General features: G+C 58.5%; 2 protein-coding genes across 2 annotated transcripts in view; one reads left to right on the top strand and one right to left on the bottom strand.

The window, feature by feature from the left end:
• The window catches only part of NDOR1 (NADPH dependent diflavin oxidoreductase 1), a 13,002-nt gene extending 226 nt beyond the window's left edge, over positions 1–12,776 (bottom strand). Inside the window, exons 1-13 of the mRNA XM_031059263.1 lie at positions 12,642–12,776; positions 11,946–12,023; positions 11,605–11,702; positions 10,811–10,909; positions 10,128–10,229; positions 9,438–9,644; positions 9,043–9,164; positions 7,952–8,172; positions 7,504–7,611; positions 6,668–6,782; positions 5,687–5,833; positions 5,054–5,172; positions 2,651–2,745 (exon numbers count right to left, since the gene is read on the bottom strand). Coding sequence (XP_030915123.1) covers positions 2,651–2,745; positions 5,054–5,172; positions 5,687–5,833; positions 6,668–6,782; positions 7,504–7,611; positions 7,952–8,172; positions 9,043–9,164; positions 9,438–9,644; positions 10,128–10,229; positions 10,811–10,909; positions 11,605–11,702; positions 11,946–12,023; positions 12,642–12,776 — 1,646 coding nt within the window. The remainder of the gene's footprint in view (positions 1–2,650; positions 2,746–5,053; positions 5,173–5,686; positions 5,834–6,667; positions 6,783–7,503; positions 7,612–7,951; positions 8,173–9,042; positions 9,165–9,437; positions 9,645–10,127; positions 10,230–10,810; positions 10,910–11,604; positions 11,703–11,945; positions 12,024–12,641) is intronic.
• Positions 12,777–20,552: 7,776 nt separating this feature from the next.
• LOC102040786 (ectonucleoside triphosphate diphosphohydrolase 8-like) overlaps positions 20,553–22,161 on the top strand; it is a 7,796-nt gene continuing 6,187 nt past the window's right edge. Inside the window, exons 1-3 of the mRNA XM_031059258.1 lie at positions 20,553–20,675; positions 21,498–21,615; positions 22,071–22,161. Of these exons, the coding sequence (XP_030915118.1) occupies positions 20,553–20,675; positions 21,498–21,615; positions 22,071–22,161 (332 nt within the window). The remainder of the gene's footprint in view (positions 20,676–21,497; positions 21,616–22,070) is intronic.

Here is a 22,161-nt window from a genome sequence, read left to right as displayed (position 1 = left end):
GGAACGCAGGGGCCACAACAGCAGCCCCAGTGCTCCAGGATCAGGAATCAGCAGTCCCTGTGGCCAAGCCCACCACAGGGCAGTGGGAACCTGCCTCGTCCTGCCACAGGCTGCCTGGCACAGGGTAAATGACAGGCCTCAGAGGCAGCTCCTACCACTCCCTCAAGAGCAGGGCTGTTATCCACAGGGCTCCTCAGCACAGGCATGTGAAGGCAAAAACATGGCCATGGGCCCCAGAGCCCAGGGAAGGAGCATCACAGGTCAGGAGCCCAAACACCAGCCCCACACAGCTGCATCTGCCAGCATCCTCATTAGAGACACACAGGCAGCACATACGGGTTGGAATTTATCAGCAGGAGGGCAGGAACCTGTCCTTTCATCTCTGGAATCACTCAGTGTCAAACATGTCTGATCCTCAGCTGGGCAGGAGCAGCCGCTCCTGTCCTGCTGCTGCCTGCTCTCAAGAAATCCAGAATGATTGGTTTGATAGTGACATTTGGAGCCAAAGCCAGTTCAAACCTCAAAATCAGAGAAATGCTGGAGAAAACATTGAGCCCCTGTGTAGAAAATACCCAAACAGAACTCAGTACTTTCAAGCACAATTATTTCTTATGGGAAATCAGAAATTCTGACTTTTTTTTCCTGGAGAGAATTTCATTTGATGAACTGCCTGTGCGACAAAAAAAACCATCTAATAAAAAATTTCCCAGCCTGCTCCAATTGGCACAAGCATCTGGCAACGTCCTTGCTGTTTCCCAAGAACAAGGCAGAATTCTGACTTGCGTTTGAAGCTGATTAACATCCCAAAATACCCAGAAAGGAGGTCTTCTTTTTTTGGAAGAGCCGCATTGTTTCTGAGTCAGGCACTGATAGGCAAGTACAAGATAATGGAGCTGGGCTTTGTGATGGAAAACATGTCAAATAGCTATTTTTTTTTCAAAAAAAGAGACATATTCAACCTTTTTGCCCCTGAGTGAGACAAGGAGGATCAACCACAGAGCAGATGCAGCCCTGGCTCCCCAGGCCCCCTGGCCCAGGAAGGGATGGCAGACAGGAGTGTCCCATGGCCCAGGGCTGCTGCTCAGGGTCACACAGCTCAGGAGTCACTTCCCCCAGCTTTCTCCCAGTCTGGCTGAGACTGTGAATTTGAGGGGAAAACAGGATCACCCAACCTGCTCTTTCCTACCTGGCAACTCACTGACAGTTCAGTCTGTGAGCTGGGGGGGCCATGGTGATCCTGGAAGCCTTTCTACAGGGTTTGGGCTGTTCAGGAAAGGAGGAACAGTGTCCTCTGCAATCAGCACAATGTCACTTGTGCAGGGATCCCAAGGCTCTGGATCCCACCTGCCTGATGGGGGCTCAGGGACACCCCACAGCAGGGACAAAGCTCCCAGCAAGAGGAGTCTCAGAGCAACCCTGATGTCCAAAATACCATCCTCATGGCCACACAAAATCTGCCATGGGGACAGCTGTGCAGGCCCTGCTCTTTCCAAGAAACTGATCCTCTTTGGAGATCTCCATCAGCACCAAAAAGTAGGAAAGAGAATGGAAGGAGAGAATAAAGCCATGACCCAACAGCAGCATTTGGGCTGTAGATGGAGGCACATCCCCAAGTCCCAAGTGCTCCAAACCCCAGAGCTGATCTACTGGCTTTAAACTGCAGAATCCAGTGAGGCTCCAGGCAGCCCCGTGCTGCAGCAGTGAAGGACAGAGTGAGGTGGCCTGGCCTCCACTTCCTGGGAAGTAAACACCAATCTCCTTCTCCCAGGAATGCAGCGAGGCCAGTCCTGCTCTGCCAGGCGCCAGGGCAGTTCCTGCTCTCCTGAAGGACAGGCAGGAAAGAACCTCCTGCAATCGCTGCTGGTGTGACAGCCGGGCCCAGGCCTGCCCTCCCCAGGTCACAGGGGGCACGGCAAACGCCATGGGCGGGCTCTGCCCAGCTCCAGCAGCCCAGAGCATTTCCCAAGCCTCGCCCTGGGCATGGGGAGCAGCCTCTCCCTGCAGCACAGGCAGGTCAAGGGCTCTGAGAGCTCAGAGCAGAGCTGCCAACACTCTGACCCCAAAGGCCAGACCCACCTTCTGGCCAGCAGCTCCAGGTGTGCAACCAGCCCCAGACAAGCACCTGGAGAGGGACTGAGCTGTGCAAGGAGACTGGCTGTGGTGCAACAGGGCTGGTCCCTGCCCCGGGAGGCAGCTCTGGGTGCAAAGAGCCAGAGAATGTGCCAAGGCTCCCAAAGCTGCTCCTGAGCCCCAGCACTGCTGGGGATCCTGCCCACACAAGTGGCCACAGGTGCCCCACAAGCCTCTTCTCCAGTTTCATCAAGCACTGCTGGAGGAGAGGGCTGTGCAGGGGCCAGGCCCCTCCTGTGTGTGGATGTGCTGTGGGTCAGAGGCTGCAGGGGCAGGGTTGGGCAGGTGGCATTGGCTGGAGAAGCTTTACCAATTCCAGCTGTGCCCCTCCTAAGGGGAGCATGGGGTAGGTGGCAAACATCCCTCCCAGCCCAGGGCTCCTGGAGCAGGACACACAGAGGAGGAATGAGCTGCCCTTCTGCAACACGGGGCTGAGCTGAGGAAATGCCTCCAGGTGGGTGAAGACGCAGAAATGTGCAGCCCTGCTCCATCCAGCCCTGCACAGAGAGCTCTCACTCACCCAGCCAGGTAGATATGAGCATTCTCACTGCTCAGCAGCTCCCACACCAGCTTCCCATTCTCCCGGATGCGGTGCTGGACATAAACCTTCTCCTCCTGCAGGGAAACAAGGCACTGAGCCCACCAGCTCTGGAGCAGCTCCAGCTCCTGCTCTCAGGGGCTGTTTCCAGGAGCTCAGAGCAGCACAGGAGGCACGGGGAGAAGCAGTTGGATCAATGACCAGTGTGGGGAAGAGGAACCCCACACCCGATGTCTGCACTGGGCTGGGCTGGTGGGAGAAGGGTGCAGCAGCAGGAGCTTCAGTGGGGAACACCAGGCCCCAAGCAGCCCCCCAAATCCTTTGGGTGTCCACTGGTCAGGGCCATGACCTGGGGAGGCCCTGTGAGGCCTTCTCTCCTGCCTGCTTCTCCCAGCCTGGGCAGAGGAGGCTCTGTGGCCCTTGTGTGCCAAGTCTGCTACAGGACAGAGACCCTTCCCTGCACCCCTGACTGCTGGAGACCTAAAACAGCTTTGAAGGGCAGAAAGCTTGGAGGGACAGCCTCAGTCCCAGTCCCTGTCCCTCTACCATCATTAGGGACTGGATGGGGACTGGCTCTGCACACAGTACAGCCCAGTCAAGGAGAGTTCCCAAAGGGTTAATCCATAAGACTTCAAGAATCCAAGCAACTGCCTACAGCCCTGGCTCCTGCCCAAGAGAACACCATTGCCAACGTGCCTGACCTCACTGCTGGCCCAGAGGGCCCCCGTGACAAAGGTGACACTGTGAGGAAGGCCAGGCCCTGTGCTGGGGGTCCCCCACGCCCCATCCTGCAGTGGTGAGCTGGGCCATGGGCACAGCCTCCTGCCCAGGCCCCTCTCACTGGGCCATGGGCACAGCCTCCTGCCCAGGCCCCCTCTCGCTGTGGCTCAGGTCCTGCAGGCTGGGCATGTGTGTGGGAACAGCCCTAAGCAGCTCGAGCCCGGGCTGTCCCAGGAGCTGGTCACTGTGGGTCCCACAGGTCCCCTGGCTGTGCCAGCCCTGACTGGGCAGTGCCCTCAGCAGCACCAGCACAGCCTCTGTTTCAACAGCAACGAGCTCAGTGCTGCCAGAGGCCCTGCCAGCCAGGCTGGGATCCAAGGGCATCACCTGAGGAGCTCAAAACCAGAGCCCCCAGTGACAAACTGGGGTCGCAATGTCTCAGGGCATCCAGGTTTGGCTGGGACCAGTCTGTGCTGTGGGTGGGTGTGCTGGGACAGGGGGCACCTGCAAAGGGACTTCAGAGAGAAGAGCAGAACTCTGCTCAGCTATGGAGCATCCCAGCCTTCACCTGGGTCTTTGACAACAAACTTTGTGATGAGTTAAAGGCTGTGGTATCTCCTGAAGCCAAAGGCACAATGAGCCCAGCGTGGCTCATCCCACCTGGCTGTGGGATGTGGCTGTGCTCCCACTCTGCCTTGGGGGCAGAGGACTCTGGTGACAAACTGCTTTGGCTGGTGGAGCAGGAGAGAGGGGACACTCCAATGGAATTCCTGTCCCTCCACAGTCAACAAGAGCAGAAGGTGCTCTGGCTGCTCTCCAGATTCAGAGAGCAGCAGATGCCCCTTTGCTGGTCATTCAGCACCCCTCTGCAGGGCTGCTCCTGCTCATCACAGACTTGGAAAGCCTTCACAGAAGCACCCAGCTCCTGCCTTACAAGTGAGTGGATAAAAGACAATGAATTCATGTCAACACATGCACACAGCCACGAGAAAGGGCTTGGGCTGGTGCAGCTGAGCTACTGAGAGATTGCCATTCCCTTTTTATCACATCTCTGTTCCAAAGCCAGGCTGAGCTTTCAGTGCCATCAAGGGACAGAGGAAGGCAGTGAAACACATCCCCAGCTCAGGGAGCCTCTCTGGCAGCACTGCAGTCCCAAGGGGGGATGAGGGCTGCCCACCAGAGACACTGTCTGGGAAAGCAGGAAGCAAAGTGAGGGGCTGAGTTGTGGGTGTGCTCATACCCATGGGGAGTTTTTCTCTATATCTGGGACTCAGAGAGAGCTGGCACAAAGGCCAAGCTCCTCAGCTTCAGCCAGGGCTCAGAGGGACACCATGAGGATGGGTACTTAACCAAGAAGTTACTGCCTGGTGACCCTCCAAGAGGCTTGGGAGCCTTTTATCACTCACGTGGTCCAGCCAAACAAAGCTGGTTAATGCCTTATCTTCTCTGTTGTTCTCCAGCCTTGTCCCAGTAACCTTTCCAGCCCAACTTAGCCAGACACACCTCTGCAGGGCAGGAGGGGATCTCAGCCAGCACTGAGGTGTATGGGGGAAGGAGGTGCACACTGTGCCACCTCACCAGATCCCTCGCAGATCGTGCCCTGCCAGAGTCCCATCAGCACTGCCTGAGATGCTCTTGTATCCACCTCCTCTTCTGGGCACTAACCTGGTCCCTGGAGAAGGCTGTGAAGAGTGTCAGGAAGCCCTTTGTCACCAGTTCTTCCCACTCTGTCTGGCAGTAGAAGTCCTTGGATTGGTGTCGGCAGCCGAAGAAGAGGCAGTTCCCTGCAGGAGCAGAGCACCAGGGCTGTGCTGGGAGCACCCAGTGCTGGGCACTGCTGGTGCCACCTGCCTGACAGCCCTGGCCTGCAGAGCCACCAGCATGAAGTGAGCAGGAAGTCAAGTGACCTGTGGCAAGCAGAGGCCCCTGTCTGCTGAAAAACGAGGAGGACAGAAAATGTCCTCTAGGGCTGCCTGTTCCCTGAGCCAAGGGAACAAGGACGGGACAAGCTGCAGCAGCAGCTGAGCTCAGTAACCTGTGTTCACTCTCAGAGAGCCAAGAAAGAGCCTCTGCAGAGCCTGATGGAACCCAAGGAGCTGCCCTGCAGCACAGCCTATGAATGACCACACAGGCTGCACAGAGCAGGCTCTGGGCCTCACCTGCCCCAGAGCTCAGCCTGCTTCTGCTCAACACAGCAAAGCCTGACCCCTCACGAGCCCCCAGTCCATCCTTCCATCTGCTGACACAGATCTGTCTGTGCAAGGGGCATCCTGAGTGCCTCCCAGGACCATCCCTCACCTCGGCGTCCCAGTGCCACCCGCTCCTGTATCGCTGCTCGGAAGGGTGCCACCCCTGTGCCAGGGCCAATCATGATCACAGGGGTAGCAGGGTCACCTGGGAACTTCATTCCTCCTTTCTTCACCCAAAGAGGCACCCGGACATCACCTGTGGAACAGAGAGACTGACAAGCATCACTCCACCACCAGTGCCCTGTGCCTGCCTCTGGAGGGTGAGTGGGCACCCAGCTCTTCCAGGGTGCTCCAAAGACACAGGCAGACCTGGCTCATCACCCCCTGGCACTGAGAGTACACTGTGTGTGTGAAAAGCCCTTCAGCTGTCTCAGCACTGCCTCTGCAAGAAGCTGAGTGAAGCCCAGAGCAAGGCAAGAGCCCCCCAGCACACAGGCTGCAGGACAGCCCTCTCCTCACACAGCCTGTGCTGGGGAACACAGTGGTGGAGGCAAGCAGAGATCCCAAGCTGGTTGGATGTAAGGGAGGCCCCAAGGCTGCCAGAGCTACAGGAGCATTTGGACAAGACTCTCAGGGATGCACAGGGTGGGATTGTTGGGGTGTCTGTGCAGGGCCAGGGGTGGGACTTGATGATCTTTATGGGTCCCTTCCAATTCAGTTTTTTCTGTGATTCTGTGGAAGAAGGGACCAGCCTTCCCAGAGCTGTGGCTATGGGACTGGAGGTGCCCAGCAGTCAGAGTGCCCAGCAGACACCAGGAGCAGCCCACAGTGGGACAGCAGGGTTGAGCAGCTGGGAGGTCCCGGGTAAGCTGGAGAGGCACAGCTCTCTGTGTGCTCTGATGAGGATGGGGCAGTGAGGAAGGACAGCAGGACCATCCTGCCAAGCCAGTGTGTCCCCCATGGAGCTGGTGCTCCAGCCAGGCAGCTCCTGCACATGGTCAGCACCCACACAGCTCCACCACAGGCCCGAGGGATGAGCACTGGGTGCTGTGGGAAGCACTCAGGATTCCCACAGTGGCCAAGCACTTACCCTGCTCTGGGTTGAGAGAAGCCAGCCAGGCGGAGCAGAGCCCACGGCGGGGTTTGCTGAGCCGTGTCTTGTACCGCACCACGGCCACGAGGATCTGCATCCGCTCGGGATGGGCCTGTGTCACACAGAGCCATGAGCACACACCCTGCACAGCTCCTCACGGACAGGACACCCCCTCCTGCAGGGCCAGAGCCTGTGCCCAGCTCCCACCAGGACAGGACACCCCCTCCAGGGACAGAACCTGTGCCCAGCTCCCACCAGGCTGCCTGCAACACCCGTCCTAGTCTGGCACAGCCACTAACAATGGAGCACACCCCTGCACAAAGCTTTCCAAAGGGGAAGGGGGTTTTCCTGGGGAACCACTGCTACAGGAATGCTCTGCACAGCTGGCAACAGTGATGGTCACAGTCCAGCCCAAGAGGCTCCCATGGGACACAAATCCAGCCGTGCAGGGGCTGAGTCCGCAGGCAGCTGGGCCGGTCCCTCTGCCACCTCCTGGCAGGAGCAGGGAGCAGCACTCCCCTGTGCCCAGCTCCCGGGACACTCCAGTGGCACCACATCCCACTGCTCCCAGGGACAGCGACACCAGACCTCTGAGGTGGGCTGGGACAGTCTTGGCACTTGCAGGGCTGCAGGAGAGCAAGTCTCCTAATCTGAAGGTTGGCCTAGCCCTCAAGTTTGCATCCAGCACATCAGGCTGCTGCAGACTCAGTGCAGAGCAGGGATTTGGGCAGGCTGTGGAGGCTCCAGGGGACATCTGCACCAACAGTCAGTGCTGGCCCTGCCAGACCCTCTGCTCAGACTCTGAAATGAGGCCAGAAGGGCTGAGCTCTTACCAGCAGGGAGGAGGCGATGGAGAAGGCACGGGGTCTGATGCGAGGGATGAGGTCGAGCAGGTAATCAGCTGGGATGGCACATGTGCTGTGAGGGAAATCCCACAAGACCTGCAAAGCCAAGAGGGTGAGGCCTGGTGACCCCAGAAGGCAGCCTGCCTGCCCTCAGGGTGCCAGAGGCTGTCCCACACAGCTGTGCCACGCTGCCCTCGGCCAAAGGCACCACACGGGCACCTCTGAGCACCAACCAGCCTGTCCCACTGCCCTGTGCCCCCCAGAGCAGCACAGAGCCCACCCCAGAGCCCACAAGGATCTAGAGCTGGTCTTAACCATCGGTGGAAATCCATGGAGACTTCAGAAAGTGGGTGAAGTAAACTCCTCAGCCAAGAAAGCATGGCTGATGGTGTCCTGGTTGGCCTCAGCCCCAGCACAGCCCTGAGGGCAGCCCCACCTCCAGCGTGGTCCTGCGGGGCCGGTTGCAGTAGCTGTACAGCTCCTCCTGGCCCTGGGCCGAGCTGAACTCCTGCAGCTTCTCCCGCTCCAGCTCGTTGGTGGAGAAGGAGGCCAGGAGCTCGAAGAAGGAGCGCCGTGGCACACAGGAGATGTCCAGGTAGTGTGTCACCAGGTACTGGATGGTGCAGGGCTGTGGCAGCAGGGGAGGGAGGGGTGTGCCTGCAAGGCAAGGCAGCGGGGACAGCTCAGGGCCAGCCCTGCCCACCTGCTGTCCCCAGAGCAGAGCAGCCCTGCTGCCTGCAGCACCCACGTGCTACTGGAGCCAACTCCCCTGTCCCTACTCCCACCGTGGGCCTCCAGTCCCTGCTCTCCAGTTTGCCTTTCAAGCCCACAAGTTTGCAACAGAGGAAGTCTGCAGTGTTCAGCCGTCCCTCACTTTTGGCAGGTGCTTTGGGATAATGTCTTATCCACATGACTCCCACCCTGCCTGCACACAATGCAGAGGAAATAAGCAGCAGTGTCATGTGTCAGGCATGTCTGTGTCTCCCACGTCTCTCCCAAGGGTGTGAGGAACAGCCTGAATTTCTCTTGGGTTTGCCTGCCAGGCAGAAATTCCAGCATGGACAGATACAGGGAAGTTGGAGGCAGAATGGGCGCTCAGGAGCCAGGAGAAAAATGCTCCCTATTCTACGCAGGCACCAAGAGCTCTGGGGGGCCTCCAAGGGGTTCCTCTGGTTGCCTGTGCTGGTTTATGGCTGCAGGATCCCCTCAGGAGGTCCCTGGGGCACAGGCAGAGAGTGGGGAGACCTGCACACCCCAGGCAAGGAAGCACAAGATTCCCAGTGTGGGCCTGGGGCTGAAGAGGCTGCAGAATCCTCCCCACTCTGTGCTGGGGCTGCCAAGGCACAAGGCTCAGGTGGAGCCTGGCACTGCTGCATTCCTCCAGTCCCACTGGCTCTGCTCAGGATGCACACACACAGCACTGGAGGGAAGGACAGGCAGGTGTCCTGTATCCATCCAGCACTCCCAACCAGGTCTACAGCAAAGGAAGAGCAGAGCTCCAGCAGAGGAGCAGCAGGCAGGACCTACCAGGCTCCGTGGGCTCCAGCACAAAGCGTCTGTGTGGCTCCAGGCGCAGCAGCTGGCAGAACTGCTGCACATCTTCAGGGCAGTTCTGGGGCTGGATCATCACCACATCTCCTGCACTGAACCTGGGGATGCAGGGGGAGCTGCCAAGCACAGCCACGGGGCAGAGCCACAGCACAGCCACCCCGACCAGCACCCACACCAGGGGAGGCAAATGCCCAGTGCCAGCAACAGGCAGAGGGAGCTGGCCCATGGGCAGGACCCCCACTGCAGCAGGGACCATGACCACAAGACTGCAGCCTCAGGTATCAGTGAGGAAGGGCAGCAGAAGAGGAGGGCGGGCTCCAGGACACCTAGTCCCACACAGCAGAGCTTGGGGGAGTCAGGAAAATGCTCACGTGATCCCTGAGCCCGCAATGTCAAACTCGATGAGCCGGACATCCTGGAAATGGGCCTGTGCTGTGACCCTCTGGTTGGACACCACGCGGGCAGGGAAGGGCTGCAGCTCACAGGGAGCCCCCCGGGGGGCTGCTGGCTGCAGCAGGGCACCCTCGGGGGCTGGGGAGTCCTCAGGCAGGTAGTGCAGCGTGTATTTGGGGGGCAGGCTGTGGGAACAAGAGCAATGCAATGCAGCAGGGTTACCTCCATGCCACAGCTCCTCTGCTGCTGCAAGATGAGAGGCAGGGAGAGGCCTGGAGTGTCCCACTGTATCCATCAGCCATTATCCCTCTCCCCTGGAGCTGGCCTGTGTAAGGGAATGCAATGGAGACCGCCAGGAGGAGATCCCAGGGCTCCAGAGCATGCAGGGCACACACACTCTTGCCAGGGCCAGAGGCACATCAGGACAGAAAGATGAGCAGAACCCAGCTGGGGCAGCTGTCACACCCCACAGGGGAAAAGGGGACACCCATCCAGAGAGAGATGGGCCACCTGTGGCCAAAGCACAAGGGACACTGGGGACACCAGAAGCTGTGTGGGGAGTGTTTGTGCTCCAAGCAGAGCACATCTCTACTCTGGAGAACAGCCAAGGCAGCAGAACCTTTCAGGCCAGGCAGCCCCAGCAGCCCCTGCTCACCCTCTGCACTCACCGCATGTCGGGACTGATGATCTCAAGGCCAGGAGGGAGAGGATACAAGGCAAGGATCTTCTCCCACAAGGCCACGAGCCAGGGATCAACCACTGCATCTGGCCTGCAAGTGGGAAACTGAGGCTGCAGCAACATCATCCCTTCAGGGCCAAGCCCTGCTACCCCTGCCCATGCCCAACAACCATTCCCACAGGCACCCCAGGCCACTCCCTTCCAAATTCAGGTCTGGGAAAAAACACATCTCAGCCACTCCACACACTCAATTGCTCTCCAGGGCCCAACCACTGACCCCTGAACAGGATCTCCAGCCCCTGAGCAGCGCTGGGTCACTGGGGTCACTGTGTCCCCGAACCATCCACAGCCTTTGCCCCATGCCAGGTGAGCACAGCTGAGGCTGCTGCAATGCCTGTAGGTACAGGGCTGTCTGGCACAGCCATGTCCTGCTCTGAACAGGGCTGGGGCTGAGCCAGGGGTCATGGCCACGTTCTGGGGGTCATGGGACACCCTGGAGAAGCAGGTGGCCCAGGTCCTGGCACAGGAGGGTTATGAGCAGAGATAAGCATGTTCCCAGAGAGCTGCAGGAGCAGCCCCATGGTGGGAGCAGCACACAGCCCTGCCATCAGCCCAGGACAGAGCTGCAGGGCACCCCGGGGCCCTCCCACCACCCCTCCTCTGGGCTCTTACCCCAGGTCATGCTGGTCATCTCCCAGGGCCACGGGCAGCAGCGGGTTGCCCCCGAGCTGGAGCAGCCGTTTGTGCAGCTTCTTTGCAATGAAATTAAACCTGAGCAGAGAACAACACAGGGCAGGGCTGCTCCAGCAGCACAGCAAGCACTGTCACAGCACCAGTACACACTGCCAGGGCCACCAGAGCAGCACACAGGCACAGCCAGCACTGTGACCTGGCCCACGTCCTGCCCAGCCTGTGCCAGTTCACAGAACCAGCTAGGTGCCACATGCTGGCCCTCACAGGCTGTGCCCAGCCCTGAGATGGGACAAGGGGAGGTCCAGGTTCCCTTCAGGGCAGCATGTGCCCTGGGCCATGGAACATTTCCTTCCCTCCAGCCCCTCACTGCCCCACAGAGCTCAGGCACAGCCATCCCTCCCACTAGAGCTCTTTGAGGCACACAGGAACAACCTTCTGGGAGAGACCTGGGACCAACATGGCTGGCTGCCACCTCTGTTTGATGTCTCCTGTTGCTTTGGCCCATAGCTGTGATAAAAGACTGACACATGATGACTGACCCACCAAAGCATCCTTGGTGAGCTTGGGAGGAAAGAAAAGGGCAGCAGCCTAATTCCTGGGGGTGAGGAGGGACACAGCAGGGGAAGGATTTTTAAGGCTGGTGGGAGTTACATTTTGCTTGAGCTGCTGCTCCAGAATCAGACTCTGTCTCCCCTTACCCCCTTGGCTCTCCAGCCACTCTGCTCTCCACTGCAGTCAGAGCTGTGAGGAACAGCTGCCCAGGGGCTGCTTACTTGGGGTAGGAGGAGTCCCCGAGGCCCAGCACGGCGTAGTCCAGCTGGCACAGGGAGCTGGCAGGGAGGCTCTTCCGGAACAGGAACCGCCAGAACATCTACAACAGGCACATCCAGCCAGTCCTGCTGCTGCCAGGCACCCTCCTGCCTGCCCGGCCCTGCACCCCTGCTCCCCCAGCCCAGCAGAGTGGGGAGCACGGCTTTCTGCACAAGTGCCCCTGCTCCTGTTCCCTGGCACGTGCCTGGTGCTGCTGCAGAGCTCCCCCAGCAAGAACAAGCCCTGCTTGAGCTGCTTCAGCAGAGAGAGCCCTGCACACCAACAGGACAGGAGCATGTCCTACCTTCATGTTGTCAGGTGGGTCTCCCTGGCCTGTGGTTGCACACACAAACACCACCAAGGGCTCGTGGATGAGGTTGGCCTGAGGGTACAAACATGGCACAGTCAGGTCAGCAGCCTCCAAACTGCTCTGGAGCCAGGATGGGACAGCTCAGAGTGTTCAGCCTGGGGAAGAGAAGGCTCCAGGGAGAGCTCAGAGCCCCTGCCAGTGTCTAAAGGGGCTCCAGAAAAGCTGGAGAGGGACTGGGGACAAGGGATGGAGGGACAGGACAAGGGGGAATGTCCATAAGCTGAAGGAGGGCAGGTTTAGGTCAGATATTAGGAAGAAATTCTTTCCTGTGAGGGTGATGAGGTTCTGGCACAGGTTGCCCAGAGAAATTGTGGGTGCCCCTGGATCCTGGGAAGTGTCCAAGGCCAGGCTGGACAGGGCTTGGAGCAACCAGCACCAAGCCTGTCTGAGTCCAACAGTGTTTGGACAACGCTCTCAGGGACAGGGGGGGATTGTTGGGGTGTCCCAGGCAGGGCCAGGAGCTGACTCCATGATCCTGATGGGTTGCTTCCAACTCAGCTTGTTCCATGGTTCCGTGGTGCTGTGGGAGGTGTCTGTGCCCATGGGGCTGGCACAGAGCAGCAGTGCCCCAGCTGTCCCATGTCCCACACTCACACACCAGGTCACAGCAGCCCCGTGTCCCACACTCACCAGGTCACAGCTGTCCAGGGCCTGCACCCGGCAGCGCAGGTGCCGTCTCTGGGCCTCCCTGCCCACCCTCTCTGCCGTGTCCTGAGCTGTGCCAGTCTGGCTGCCAAAGAGCACCAGGAGTCCCTGTTCTGCCATCTGCAGGAGACAAGAGCAGGGAAGTCATCGGAGGGAAGGGACAGGAGGAGAGGCAGGGCTGGGCTGAGCAGCACTGATCCCCCAGGGGCTGGCACAGCAGCCAGCCAGCACAGGGATGGTGAGCAGCTGGCACTCAGCAGAGGGAGTCAAGGCTGTCAGGCTCTCTTCCCACGCCTGTGCAGCACTGAGGGAGGGATCCCATGTCCCAGCCCATAGAATAAGCAGGGACACTACTGTGCTCCTTGTCCCCACTGCCAGGCCAGGGGGGGGACTAAAACCCACATCCTGCCCCGTTGAACTGCCCTCACCAGCACAGGGTGAGCACAGCCCTGGGATGGGCTGTTCCCCAGTCCTGGTGTAACTTTCCTGTGTGCCCTGGGAACTCTCCCTCACCTGAGGGGGCTGGGGCAGAGCCAGGAGGCTCAGTGACAGACAAAGCTGAGAGCACACAGAGCTCCCAGCCAGACTCTGGCAGAGCAGGGGCCCAGCCCAGAGGGAATCCAGCCCTGGCACCTGTCTGAGCTGCAAACAGCTGCCATCACCATGTGCCCACAGAATAAAAATAAATTAAATAATAATAAAAAAAAAATAAAATAAAATCACCGAATCCCAGACTGGTTTGGGTTAAAAGGGACCTTAAAGCCCATCCAGTGCCACCCCTGCCATGGCAGGGACACCTCCCACTGTCCCAGGCTGCTCCCACCCCCAATGTCCAACCTGCCCTTGGGCACCCTGTGCCAAGAATTCCCCCCAATCTCCAACCTAAACCTAAAATGGTTTGAAGCCATTTACTAAATTATTGGGCAAAGCACATCTTTGGTTGCCTCAACATAACACAAAGAATTGTGCTACAAAATTGGGTTTATTTTGTGAGACCCGTTATTGCTGTAGGAGAGCCCAAACTTTGGTCAGTTACACTGGAAACTTGATGGGTGAAAAGCAATTTTCTGTTCCATTTGCCACATGTATCACTGCTTTGCTCTTCCTCAGAAGGAGCAGACATAAATCTGAGCAGATTTTATTTACCAAAGCAGGGACTAGGGCAGAGATGTATGGACTGTGTCATCTCCTCTGAAGCAGAAAATGGACAGGCCCAGGGGCCACCATGGGATGGCACAACCTTCAGGAGTTTGAACTTATTTGTTTGCTCTGCACAGCAAATTTGATGGCAATGTATAAAGAAATTGAAGGGTAGGGTGTCACAGGTGGCTCAGACACTCAGATCTGCAGAAGGACCAGAAGAAAGCACAAAATATCAGAAATAACCTTGTGTAAGGAGCAGGGATATGGAAATAAAGGGTTTACACACACACAGGTGTTTTGATGGCCTTGGTTGCCTCCTGCTGTTCGCAAAATCAATTCATTGATCAGTGGAACTCTTCATGTCATGTCCCAGTCTGCAGGGAATTTCTCTAAGGAATGATCTCCACAGGAGCTGCTGAGAGCTGGTTTTACTCTGAGCAAAAGAAAACCCCAAACCCATCAGAGAATAAATAAATATTTGCTTGTTTATGGTCCCTTGTTTTTTGGCTTCCCCTCATCCTCCCCACAAAATAAGTGTGTTTTATACTCAGATTTCTGCCCCTCCTTGCCCTGGACAGGGCACATTCAAATGCTGAGCTTGACATTTTTCTTTTGGGCACCTTCAGGAGATTTGAGGCTCTGCTCTTTAGGATGCTCAGAAGAAAAATAAAAGGTTTTCCTCAGGTCTTTGTTCCACAGAGGTTCACTGCTCGTGATCCGGGCCTGCCGCGTGAACTGAGCCCCGGCCCGGGGGCGCTGCCCGGGGCCGCTCCCGGCGCTGTCCCGTGCGGAGGGGCCGGTGACAGCCGGGACGGGGCCGTGCCCCGCTCGCAGCCCTGCTGCAGAGCATCACGTTCTCCACAAGCTGCACATCCCTGTTCGTGCCCCCTCAGCCCCTGCCTTGTCCTGTGCTGCGAGCGCGGCTGGGCGTGACAGTTATTTTATTTTAGGATAAAAATGCGTTGAAGGATTGGGTTTATTTATGAATTCTTTTTGCCTAGAAAGCTGTTGTACCTCAAACTGCTGTCTGGAGTGTGCGTGGTTGCTGTAGATCTCCTGGTAGAGCTCAGACTCCTGCCCTGGCCCGCCCAGCAGCTGGCTCATGGATTTCCATCTGTCCCCTCACCTCCCTGAGCACCTCATACCTTCAGTGCTCTGACAGGGTTTTGTGAGGTCATGTTGAGATCACTGGTGTGTGTATTTTTGAACAGGAATATGATTTTGCTTTGTGCTTCGCTCCATTTCCTGAACATGGAATTGGGGGTGTGGGGAGGCAGGAGCGTGCAGAGCTGGTGCTGGTTCTGAAGGGGGGACCTCCCTGAGCCCCACCTCGGGCTGCAGCACTGCCCCCAGACTCCCCAGAGAGCAGGAGGAATTCAGTATTCCCTGTGGGAGTGCAGACCAGTGTGTGGAGTGCCAGTGTCACGGGGATGCCCCGGGTGGCACTGTTGGGGTGTCTGTACAGGGCCAGGAGCTGCCCTGGATGATCCCTCCAGCTCAGGAGGGTCTGTGGTTCCTGCACACCCTGAGGTGGCACTGGACCTGCCTCACAGGTGCTCTTCAGCTCCTGTTCCATGTGGGATGCTCCTGGGGCTTGCTGTCACCTGCCCCAGGTGCTCAGGTTATTCCCCTTGGAGCCTCTCTCTGGCTCCCCTGAGCCAAGGACACACATGTCACCTGGGGGGTGGCAGCACCTGCTCCTGTCACCTGGGGGGTGGCAGCACCTGCTCCTGTCACCTGGCTCACAGCAGTGTGAGCTCATCCTGCTCTTGCTGTGGTTGTGCCACATGTCCCCAGTCACCCTGAGTGCACAGGCCAGGGGTGTTCTGTCCCCTGCTGTCCCAGGAGGGGTGTGAGCAGCAGCCCTGGGTCACTGGTGGGGCTGGGAGGGGGCTGTGGGGTGGGAGCTGTGTGGGGTCAGTGGCTGCTCCAGCAGGTGAGGGACAGGAGAGGAGCAGGACAGGCAGCAAAGCCTCTGAGTCAGGAGGGGACACTCACAGAGTGGCCCTGGGGACCGATGGTGCCTTTGGACACTCCCACAGCTAATTAATAAACTCAGGAAGGGGCTCATCAGCCCCAAGGAAGATCAAACAGATGATCACATCCCTCAGCCTCGCTGCACAGCACAGAGCCCTTTGCTGCTGCCCAGCCCTGCTGGGGCTGCCTGCACCCAGAGCAGCACCAGCCCTGGCACTGGGGTGCTGTGTGAGACAGGGGGACATCTCCCCGAGGGCCACATCCCCACCTGCAAGGGGCTTCGCCAGTTTTGCTGCTGCCCTGGGGACAAAGCAGTGGTCAGCGAGTCCCAGCTCTGCTCCTCCAAGGTAAGGCAGCTTCCCTGGGGTGTGGGGACACAGGGGTGGCACAGCATTGAGCAGTGGCACGGGCTGTGCTGCCCTGCTGGCGTGCTGGGGTGGGGGGAGGTCTGGCAGCCAGGACCACCCCATGTCCCTTCCCAGGACTCGTGCTTGGTGCACAGGAGTCACCTGCTGTGCCCAGGGCCACCAAGTCCTGGAACAAACCTTGTGGCCTTTGCCCTGGCACTCAGCAGTGTGCAGTGCTGGCACACCAGCCTGTGGCCACACAGAATTCTTTCTGGGAGCACCCCCAGGAGAAATCCTGCTGGATCCCCCTCTGACACAGCTTGACGGGACCCTGAGACCCATTCCCTGCCCAGTGTGAGCATGAGGTGTCTGGCCTGGGCTGGAGACTCCTCAGGCCCCAGCCAGAACTCTTCCCCACGCTGCAGTGCACCCTGGCAAAGATGAAAATGTCTCTGGGTTCAGTTTTCGTTGCTGTGGCTGGTGGGTCCTTTCCCAAACCCCGCAGCAGGGGAGTGTACCCTGGGAGGGAGGTGCAGCTTCCCAGGGCTGCTGCAGATCCCAGCCCTGAGCCCCTCTGTGCCCTGGGCTGCTGGGGAAGGAGCCTCTGCACAGCCCAGCGCAGGTGCCAAAGCAGCTTTCCTGTGGCACAGGGGCAGTACCAGCCCCAGCTGGCACCCTTGTCCGTGTGTCCCAGCTCCTGCAGGGACAGGAGCAGCCCCTGGAGAGCCATCTGAGCCTGGGGAGGGTGCACTGCAGGAGAGCAGCCAGTGCTGCCGTGCCCATGCCCAGAGCACAGCCTGGCACAGCCCAGATGGGCTCCGTGCACAGGGACAGGGCTCCAGCGTGGCCGGGGCCTCCAGGGGGGCAAGGGAGCTCCCCAGACACATCTGGGAATGGGTGGCCCAAGGGACCTCCGTCCCTCCCTGCCATGGGCAGCACCAGAGGACACGGAAGCTTCAAATGGCCCAAACTCCTCCAGTCCTGCTGGAATCAGTGGAGGGGAGGGCTGGAGCTGGTCTCTGCTGGGACAAGTCACAGCAGGACCCAGGGAAGGCCGGGCACAGGAACACGGGGCAAGAGCAAGTGGAGCAGCTCCCTGGGGACATGGGACATGCTCAGAGCCACCGCCTGCACCTCCCATCCTGGGACTGGGGTGACCTCATGGAGCAGAAACTGAGTTCTGGGAAATGAGACTCCCTTTTTTAACCCTGAGTCAAGGTGCTTTCCTTTCAGAAGGCACCAGGAAGGTGTTGGCAGAGGAGGTGATGTCATTTCACAAACACCCTCCAGCCTGGCAGTGGTGGCTGGGCTGGAACCCCACAGTCCCCACACCAGCCTGGCAACTCCCTGTGGGTGCCAGAGCCACTGCAAGGGCCACAGGCAAATAAAAACCTGTCAAAAGCAGATCAAACAGGGGTGTGTGTGTACTCTAGCCATGCTTCCCCACAGCAGATTTGTCTATCAGAAGTCAAAAGGAGACACTTGGTCCCTTTCTCAGTCAGGAGCAAACAGCACATTTCACTCTCAGCAGAGCCCTGAAGCCAAACAGGGCTGGGCTGATGTGCCCAAGGACCTGAGGGGAGCCACGTGAGAGCAGCTGCTCCTGGGGCTGGGCCCCCATGGCCCTTCCAGGTCCTGCTCAGACACCACAGAGCCCTGAGCCCCCGAATTTAGCAGAGACACCCCTTTGGGTGGGACTGCCTGAAGGAAGCTGAGGGCTGGGTGTAGCACAGAGCCAGGGGTTGCTGGGGCCTTGCTGGGGAGGGTCAGGGGCAACGAGGGCTCCTCTGCACAGCATTTCCTTCCCAGCACTGCCCCGTTTGCCTCAGCTGGGATAAGGCAGCTGGAACTGTGTCCTTCCACACAGATCCCTGTGATCCTGTGGCTCACAGCCAGAGCTCAGCCAGGGCAGCATCACCTGGCAGAGCTGCACATGGGGCCAGCATGGGCAAGGGGGAACAACCCCTCAACAAAACCTCTGGGACTGTTTCTTTAGTACAAAAAGGGACAGGAAAAGTGAAGTAAAGAGTTGCTAATCCTGTGTTCAGGTTTGGAGCTGGAGGTTTTGTCAGGCCTGGGTGCACACAGCCACTGGCAGTGCCACATGTCCCCAAGGGACCAGGGCTGGTTGGTGCCTCTGTGTCCAAAGTGGGGACGAGACCCCTGTGCTCAGAACAGCCCTGTGCAGTCAGCAGGGGATTTCCAGAGCAGGGACACTCATCCATCTCTCCCACCGAATCCAGGTGAATCCAAAGGCTGTGTGTTGTGTGGAGGTGGGAATGCAGGGGTGGTGGCACCCTCTGGCCTTCAGGAGCCACCCCAAAGGACACTGCCATGGGAATGCTGGCGTGCCCACAGACACAGCACTGACACGCCATCATGTCACAAAATGAAAGAGTTTGTGTTTATTTTGTTCTTTCAGGTAAGAGTCAACTATGTTTTTTTCCAAAAATAGGGTGAGACTTACGGAAAATACACTGTGGACATTTCCCTAAGTGTCAGAGAGGGGATTTGCTGAAATGAAGTACCAAGAGAAGGTTAAAAATTCACTGCAGGACAGGACAAACAAAAGAACTTATGAAAGACTTGAGAATAACCAATCCTGAAGTACCTGAGAGCCATGACCCGAGAAGCAAAGAGCAGGAGGACACTATAAATCAAATTACAAAGCCAAAGAAAAACTTTGTGTGCTTCCAGTGCTCATTAGCATAGTGAAATCCCTGCCCACAGGCTGTGATCACCCCTTACTCACATAAGCCCCTTCCCCACAGAGCATGAGCAGTAAAAGAAACGTGCAGGGTCTCTTTAAATAAGGCAGAGACTGCAAATACCAATGGCCTCACCAATGGTTAGCGCTCATTTCTTTCACTTCAAATGTGTAAAAATGGGCACCTGGCATGCTGAGGGTGTGTCAGCTTTGATTCAGCACCCAGCACCCATCTCTGCAGAGATGAGAAATAAAATCATTATCTCGACTCAGAGCATGACTCTGCCTCTTGCCCAGGGGTGGAAGATCCCAGACTGGGGGCAGCAGGGAGAAGGAGGGCCCGGAGGTGTGAGGAGGCCCTGCTGTCACAGCTTGGTGGCACTGCCAGGGTGGCACTGCCAGGGTGGCACTGCCAGGGCACACAGCGGCACCTCTGCAACCTGGCCATGGTGCTGGGCAGGGCCAGGGCCACAGAGCTCCCCAGCACAGCCTTTCCCTCCCAGCACTGCCCCGTGGGCTCAGCTGAGCCAGCTGGAGCTGCCTCTGGCCCTGCAGGCCCCGCCATAGCCCAGGGGCTCTTATCAGGGAGCTGCAGCAGCAGGAAGCAGCTGGGCCGTGGGCCCAGGGACAGCACATCCCTGCTCCCCAGCCCTTCCCCTCCAGGGAAATCCTGAGTCCTCCCCAGTCCCTCACCTCTCCTCGGGCTCTGCAGGGACCCCAGGAGCAGCACAAGGCTGGGACAAACCCAGGGAAGGGGTGGCCACAGTCCCAGCTGGGCCATGAGGGTGCCTTGGCCTCCCCCAAGGCCGTGCCCAGCCGGCGCTGCTGAGAGCCCTGGCAGGGCAGTCCTCCCCTCTGATGGGAGCTTCCACCTCAGTGAGGTAAAACCTGCAGTCACCCTGCCAGCATGGTGCTGCAAATATCACTCTCACCTCTTACAGACCTTGTAGAGAGCTTGGAATGGGAATGTGAAGGCTGAGGAGAGCAAAGAGAAAACAGAAACGGGGGGTGTGAGAGCCCAGAGAAGCAGAGGGACAAGGGTTAAATGCAGTCATTTGTCCTTCATTCAAATGAGGAGGAGGAGGGACCAACTGGCTGAAGATAAAGGCAATGCCAAACTGGGCCATGAATATACACCTGCAAGACAAACAGGAGAAGAGATATTCAAGAGTTTCACCTATGGCTGATGAGCCCCCAGAGAAAATAACGGGGGAGAGACTTTCCAGCAGTATCCACTTCCAGAGGACATAAAAGGCAAGTCCAAGCTGGGTTTGCTACGCTGGAGGAGCACAGAGGGACCCCGAGGGACCCCCCAGGGCACAGCCTGGTGAGCTGGGGCAGGTGAGCTGCCCTTCCCATCCCTGAAACTCACCCTGCCTGCCCCGCTGCAGTGCCTCAGTGAGGGCTCTGCAGCTCCCCGTGCTCTCTTCTGCCCTGTGCAGGGCTCCTCTCACCCCTCCCAGACCCAGGTGTGGGAGCTGGGAAATTGTTGTGATCCCATCATGGCTCTGCCAGGCTGTGGGGCAACCAGTGCCTCTTTCCTCCAGCTCCCTGGATTTTATCCTAATAGTGTTTCTCCCAGGAAAAGATCTGATTATTCCGAGTGCACATCTTCAGCCAGGGTCAGCTTTGGGAATGGTCTCCTCACAGCTCCCACTGACACCGTTGTTCCCCGGTCCAGCCACACTTCTCCCTGTCTGGGTTTTCAGGAGCCTGCCCCCAATGCTGGCCAGGAAGAAATCGTTCACCAGTGCCATCATCGGGGCGCTGGTGGCGCTCTCCATCATCGCCCTGGTTCTCAGCCTGGTGAGGGTTGAAGATGTGACGCTGTCTCCCACGGTCAAGGTGAGCCCAGAGCAGATCCCTGAGCCCCTGGTGAGCCCACTCCCCTTGGGCAGGTGCTCCGAGCCAGCAGCTGCTCTGTGGGGCTGGGAGGGGCAGTGGGGTCAGGACCTGCCTGGCAGTAGCAGGGCGGGGGTTTGATCCCCACTTCAATGTGCAGGCAGAAGAAAGTCAGAGGGGAAAGCTCCTCTGGAGCTCATCCCCACTGTGCTGTGCCAGGTTTGGAGATTACCTTAGGGCAGATGCTCCCTGTGCTCTGCCAGGTGTGCCCCTTGTTCCTGCCAGCTCCCCCCAGTCCATCCCTACCCTCACACCGTGGCACAAACATCCTGCCTCCCCCTGTCGTGCCCTGGGCACGGCATCCCACCCTGCTGGGAGGGCTGCCAGGGCTTTGGCTGGGGGGAAAGGCTTTCTGGGGCAGGGGCAGGGGGCTGAGTGCTCCTGGAGAGGCCCTGCCCAGGCTGGGTGCTGCCGTGGGCTAGCAGGGAGCACCAGAGATGGGAGAGCTGCTGGCCCCAAGGTGGGGCCAGTGTAGACACAAAAGGTATGTGAGCATGAAAGAAAATAAAACAGCATGAGGAAACAACAGGAAATGTTTGTGTGGGTTGGCGCTGCAGCACAGACCTCAGGAGAGGGAATGACAGTCCTTCGGTCACTGTGGGGAGCTGAGGCCGCAGCTCTGCTCTGCCATGGCACAGCTGATGGGTTTTGTGCCTCACACATGGGTTTGGGAGAATCTGGCCCCACTGCCCTGGCAGGGCCACAATGGGGCCAGGGCCAGGCTGCTGCTCCCCCAGCTTGATTCTGTGTGGATTTCCCTTGCAGTATGGGATGGTGTTTGATGCGGGCTCATCCCACACCTCTCTGTTCGTGTACCAGTGGGATTCGGACAAGGAGAACGACACTGGAGTGGTCAGCCAGACCTTGTCCTGTGATGTGCAGGGTCAGTATCCCCCTGCTATGGGCTCTGTCCTGCCCTGTTCCATGGTGGCTGGGGTGGCCTGGCTGGACAGCCCCGTCCCTCGGGTGGCACTGTGGGCACAGGGGAGCTCTGGCTGTGGCTGGGTGTCCCTGGGCCCTCAGCACCGTGTGGTGCCCCTGCACTGGGGGGGCTGGAGCATGTTGATGGTGAATCAGTTTTTGTTCCTCCACCTTGGAGTGCTCCCAGCTGCTGTCCTGGCTGGAGAAGGTGTCACCCAGAGTGACACTGCTGAAAGCAAGGGAAACACAGGAGAGGAATGGATGTGTGAGTCAGTCAGGCCTCAGGGGACCAGGGGACCCTGGAAAAGCACCTTTGTTGCTAAGAGGGGACAGCCCTCATTGCCCTGTGCCCTCTTGTTCCCACAACCCTGACCCAAGCCATTCCCATCAGCCTGTCCCATCCTGACTCTTTTTCAGGGCAAGGCATATCAAGCTATGCCAACAATCCCCCTGAAGCTGGCAATTCCCTAAGGGAGTGCTTGGATAAAGCCCTGCAGGTTATTCCTGC

This window comes from Geospiza fortis, unplaced genomic scaffold, assembly GCF_000277835.1.
Source record: "Geospiza fortis unplaced genomic scaffold, GeoFor_1.0 scaffold85, whole genome shotgun sequence".
NCBI classification, from domain to species: Eukaryota; Metazoa; Chordata; class Aves; order Passeriformes; family Thraupidae; genus Geospiza; species Geospiza fortis.
This window is presented reverse-complemented; position numbering and strand designations above follow the sequence as displayed.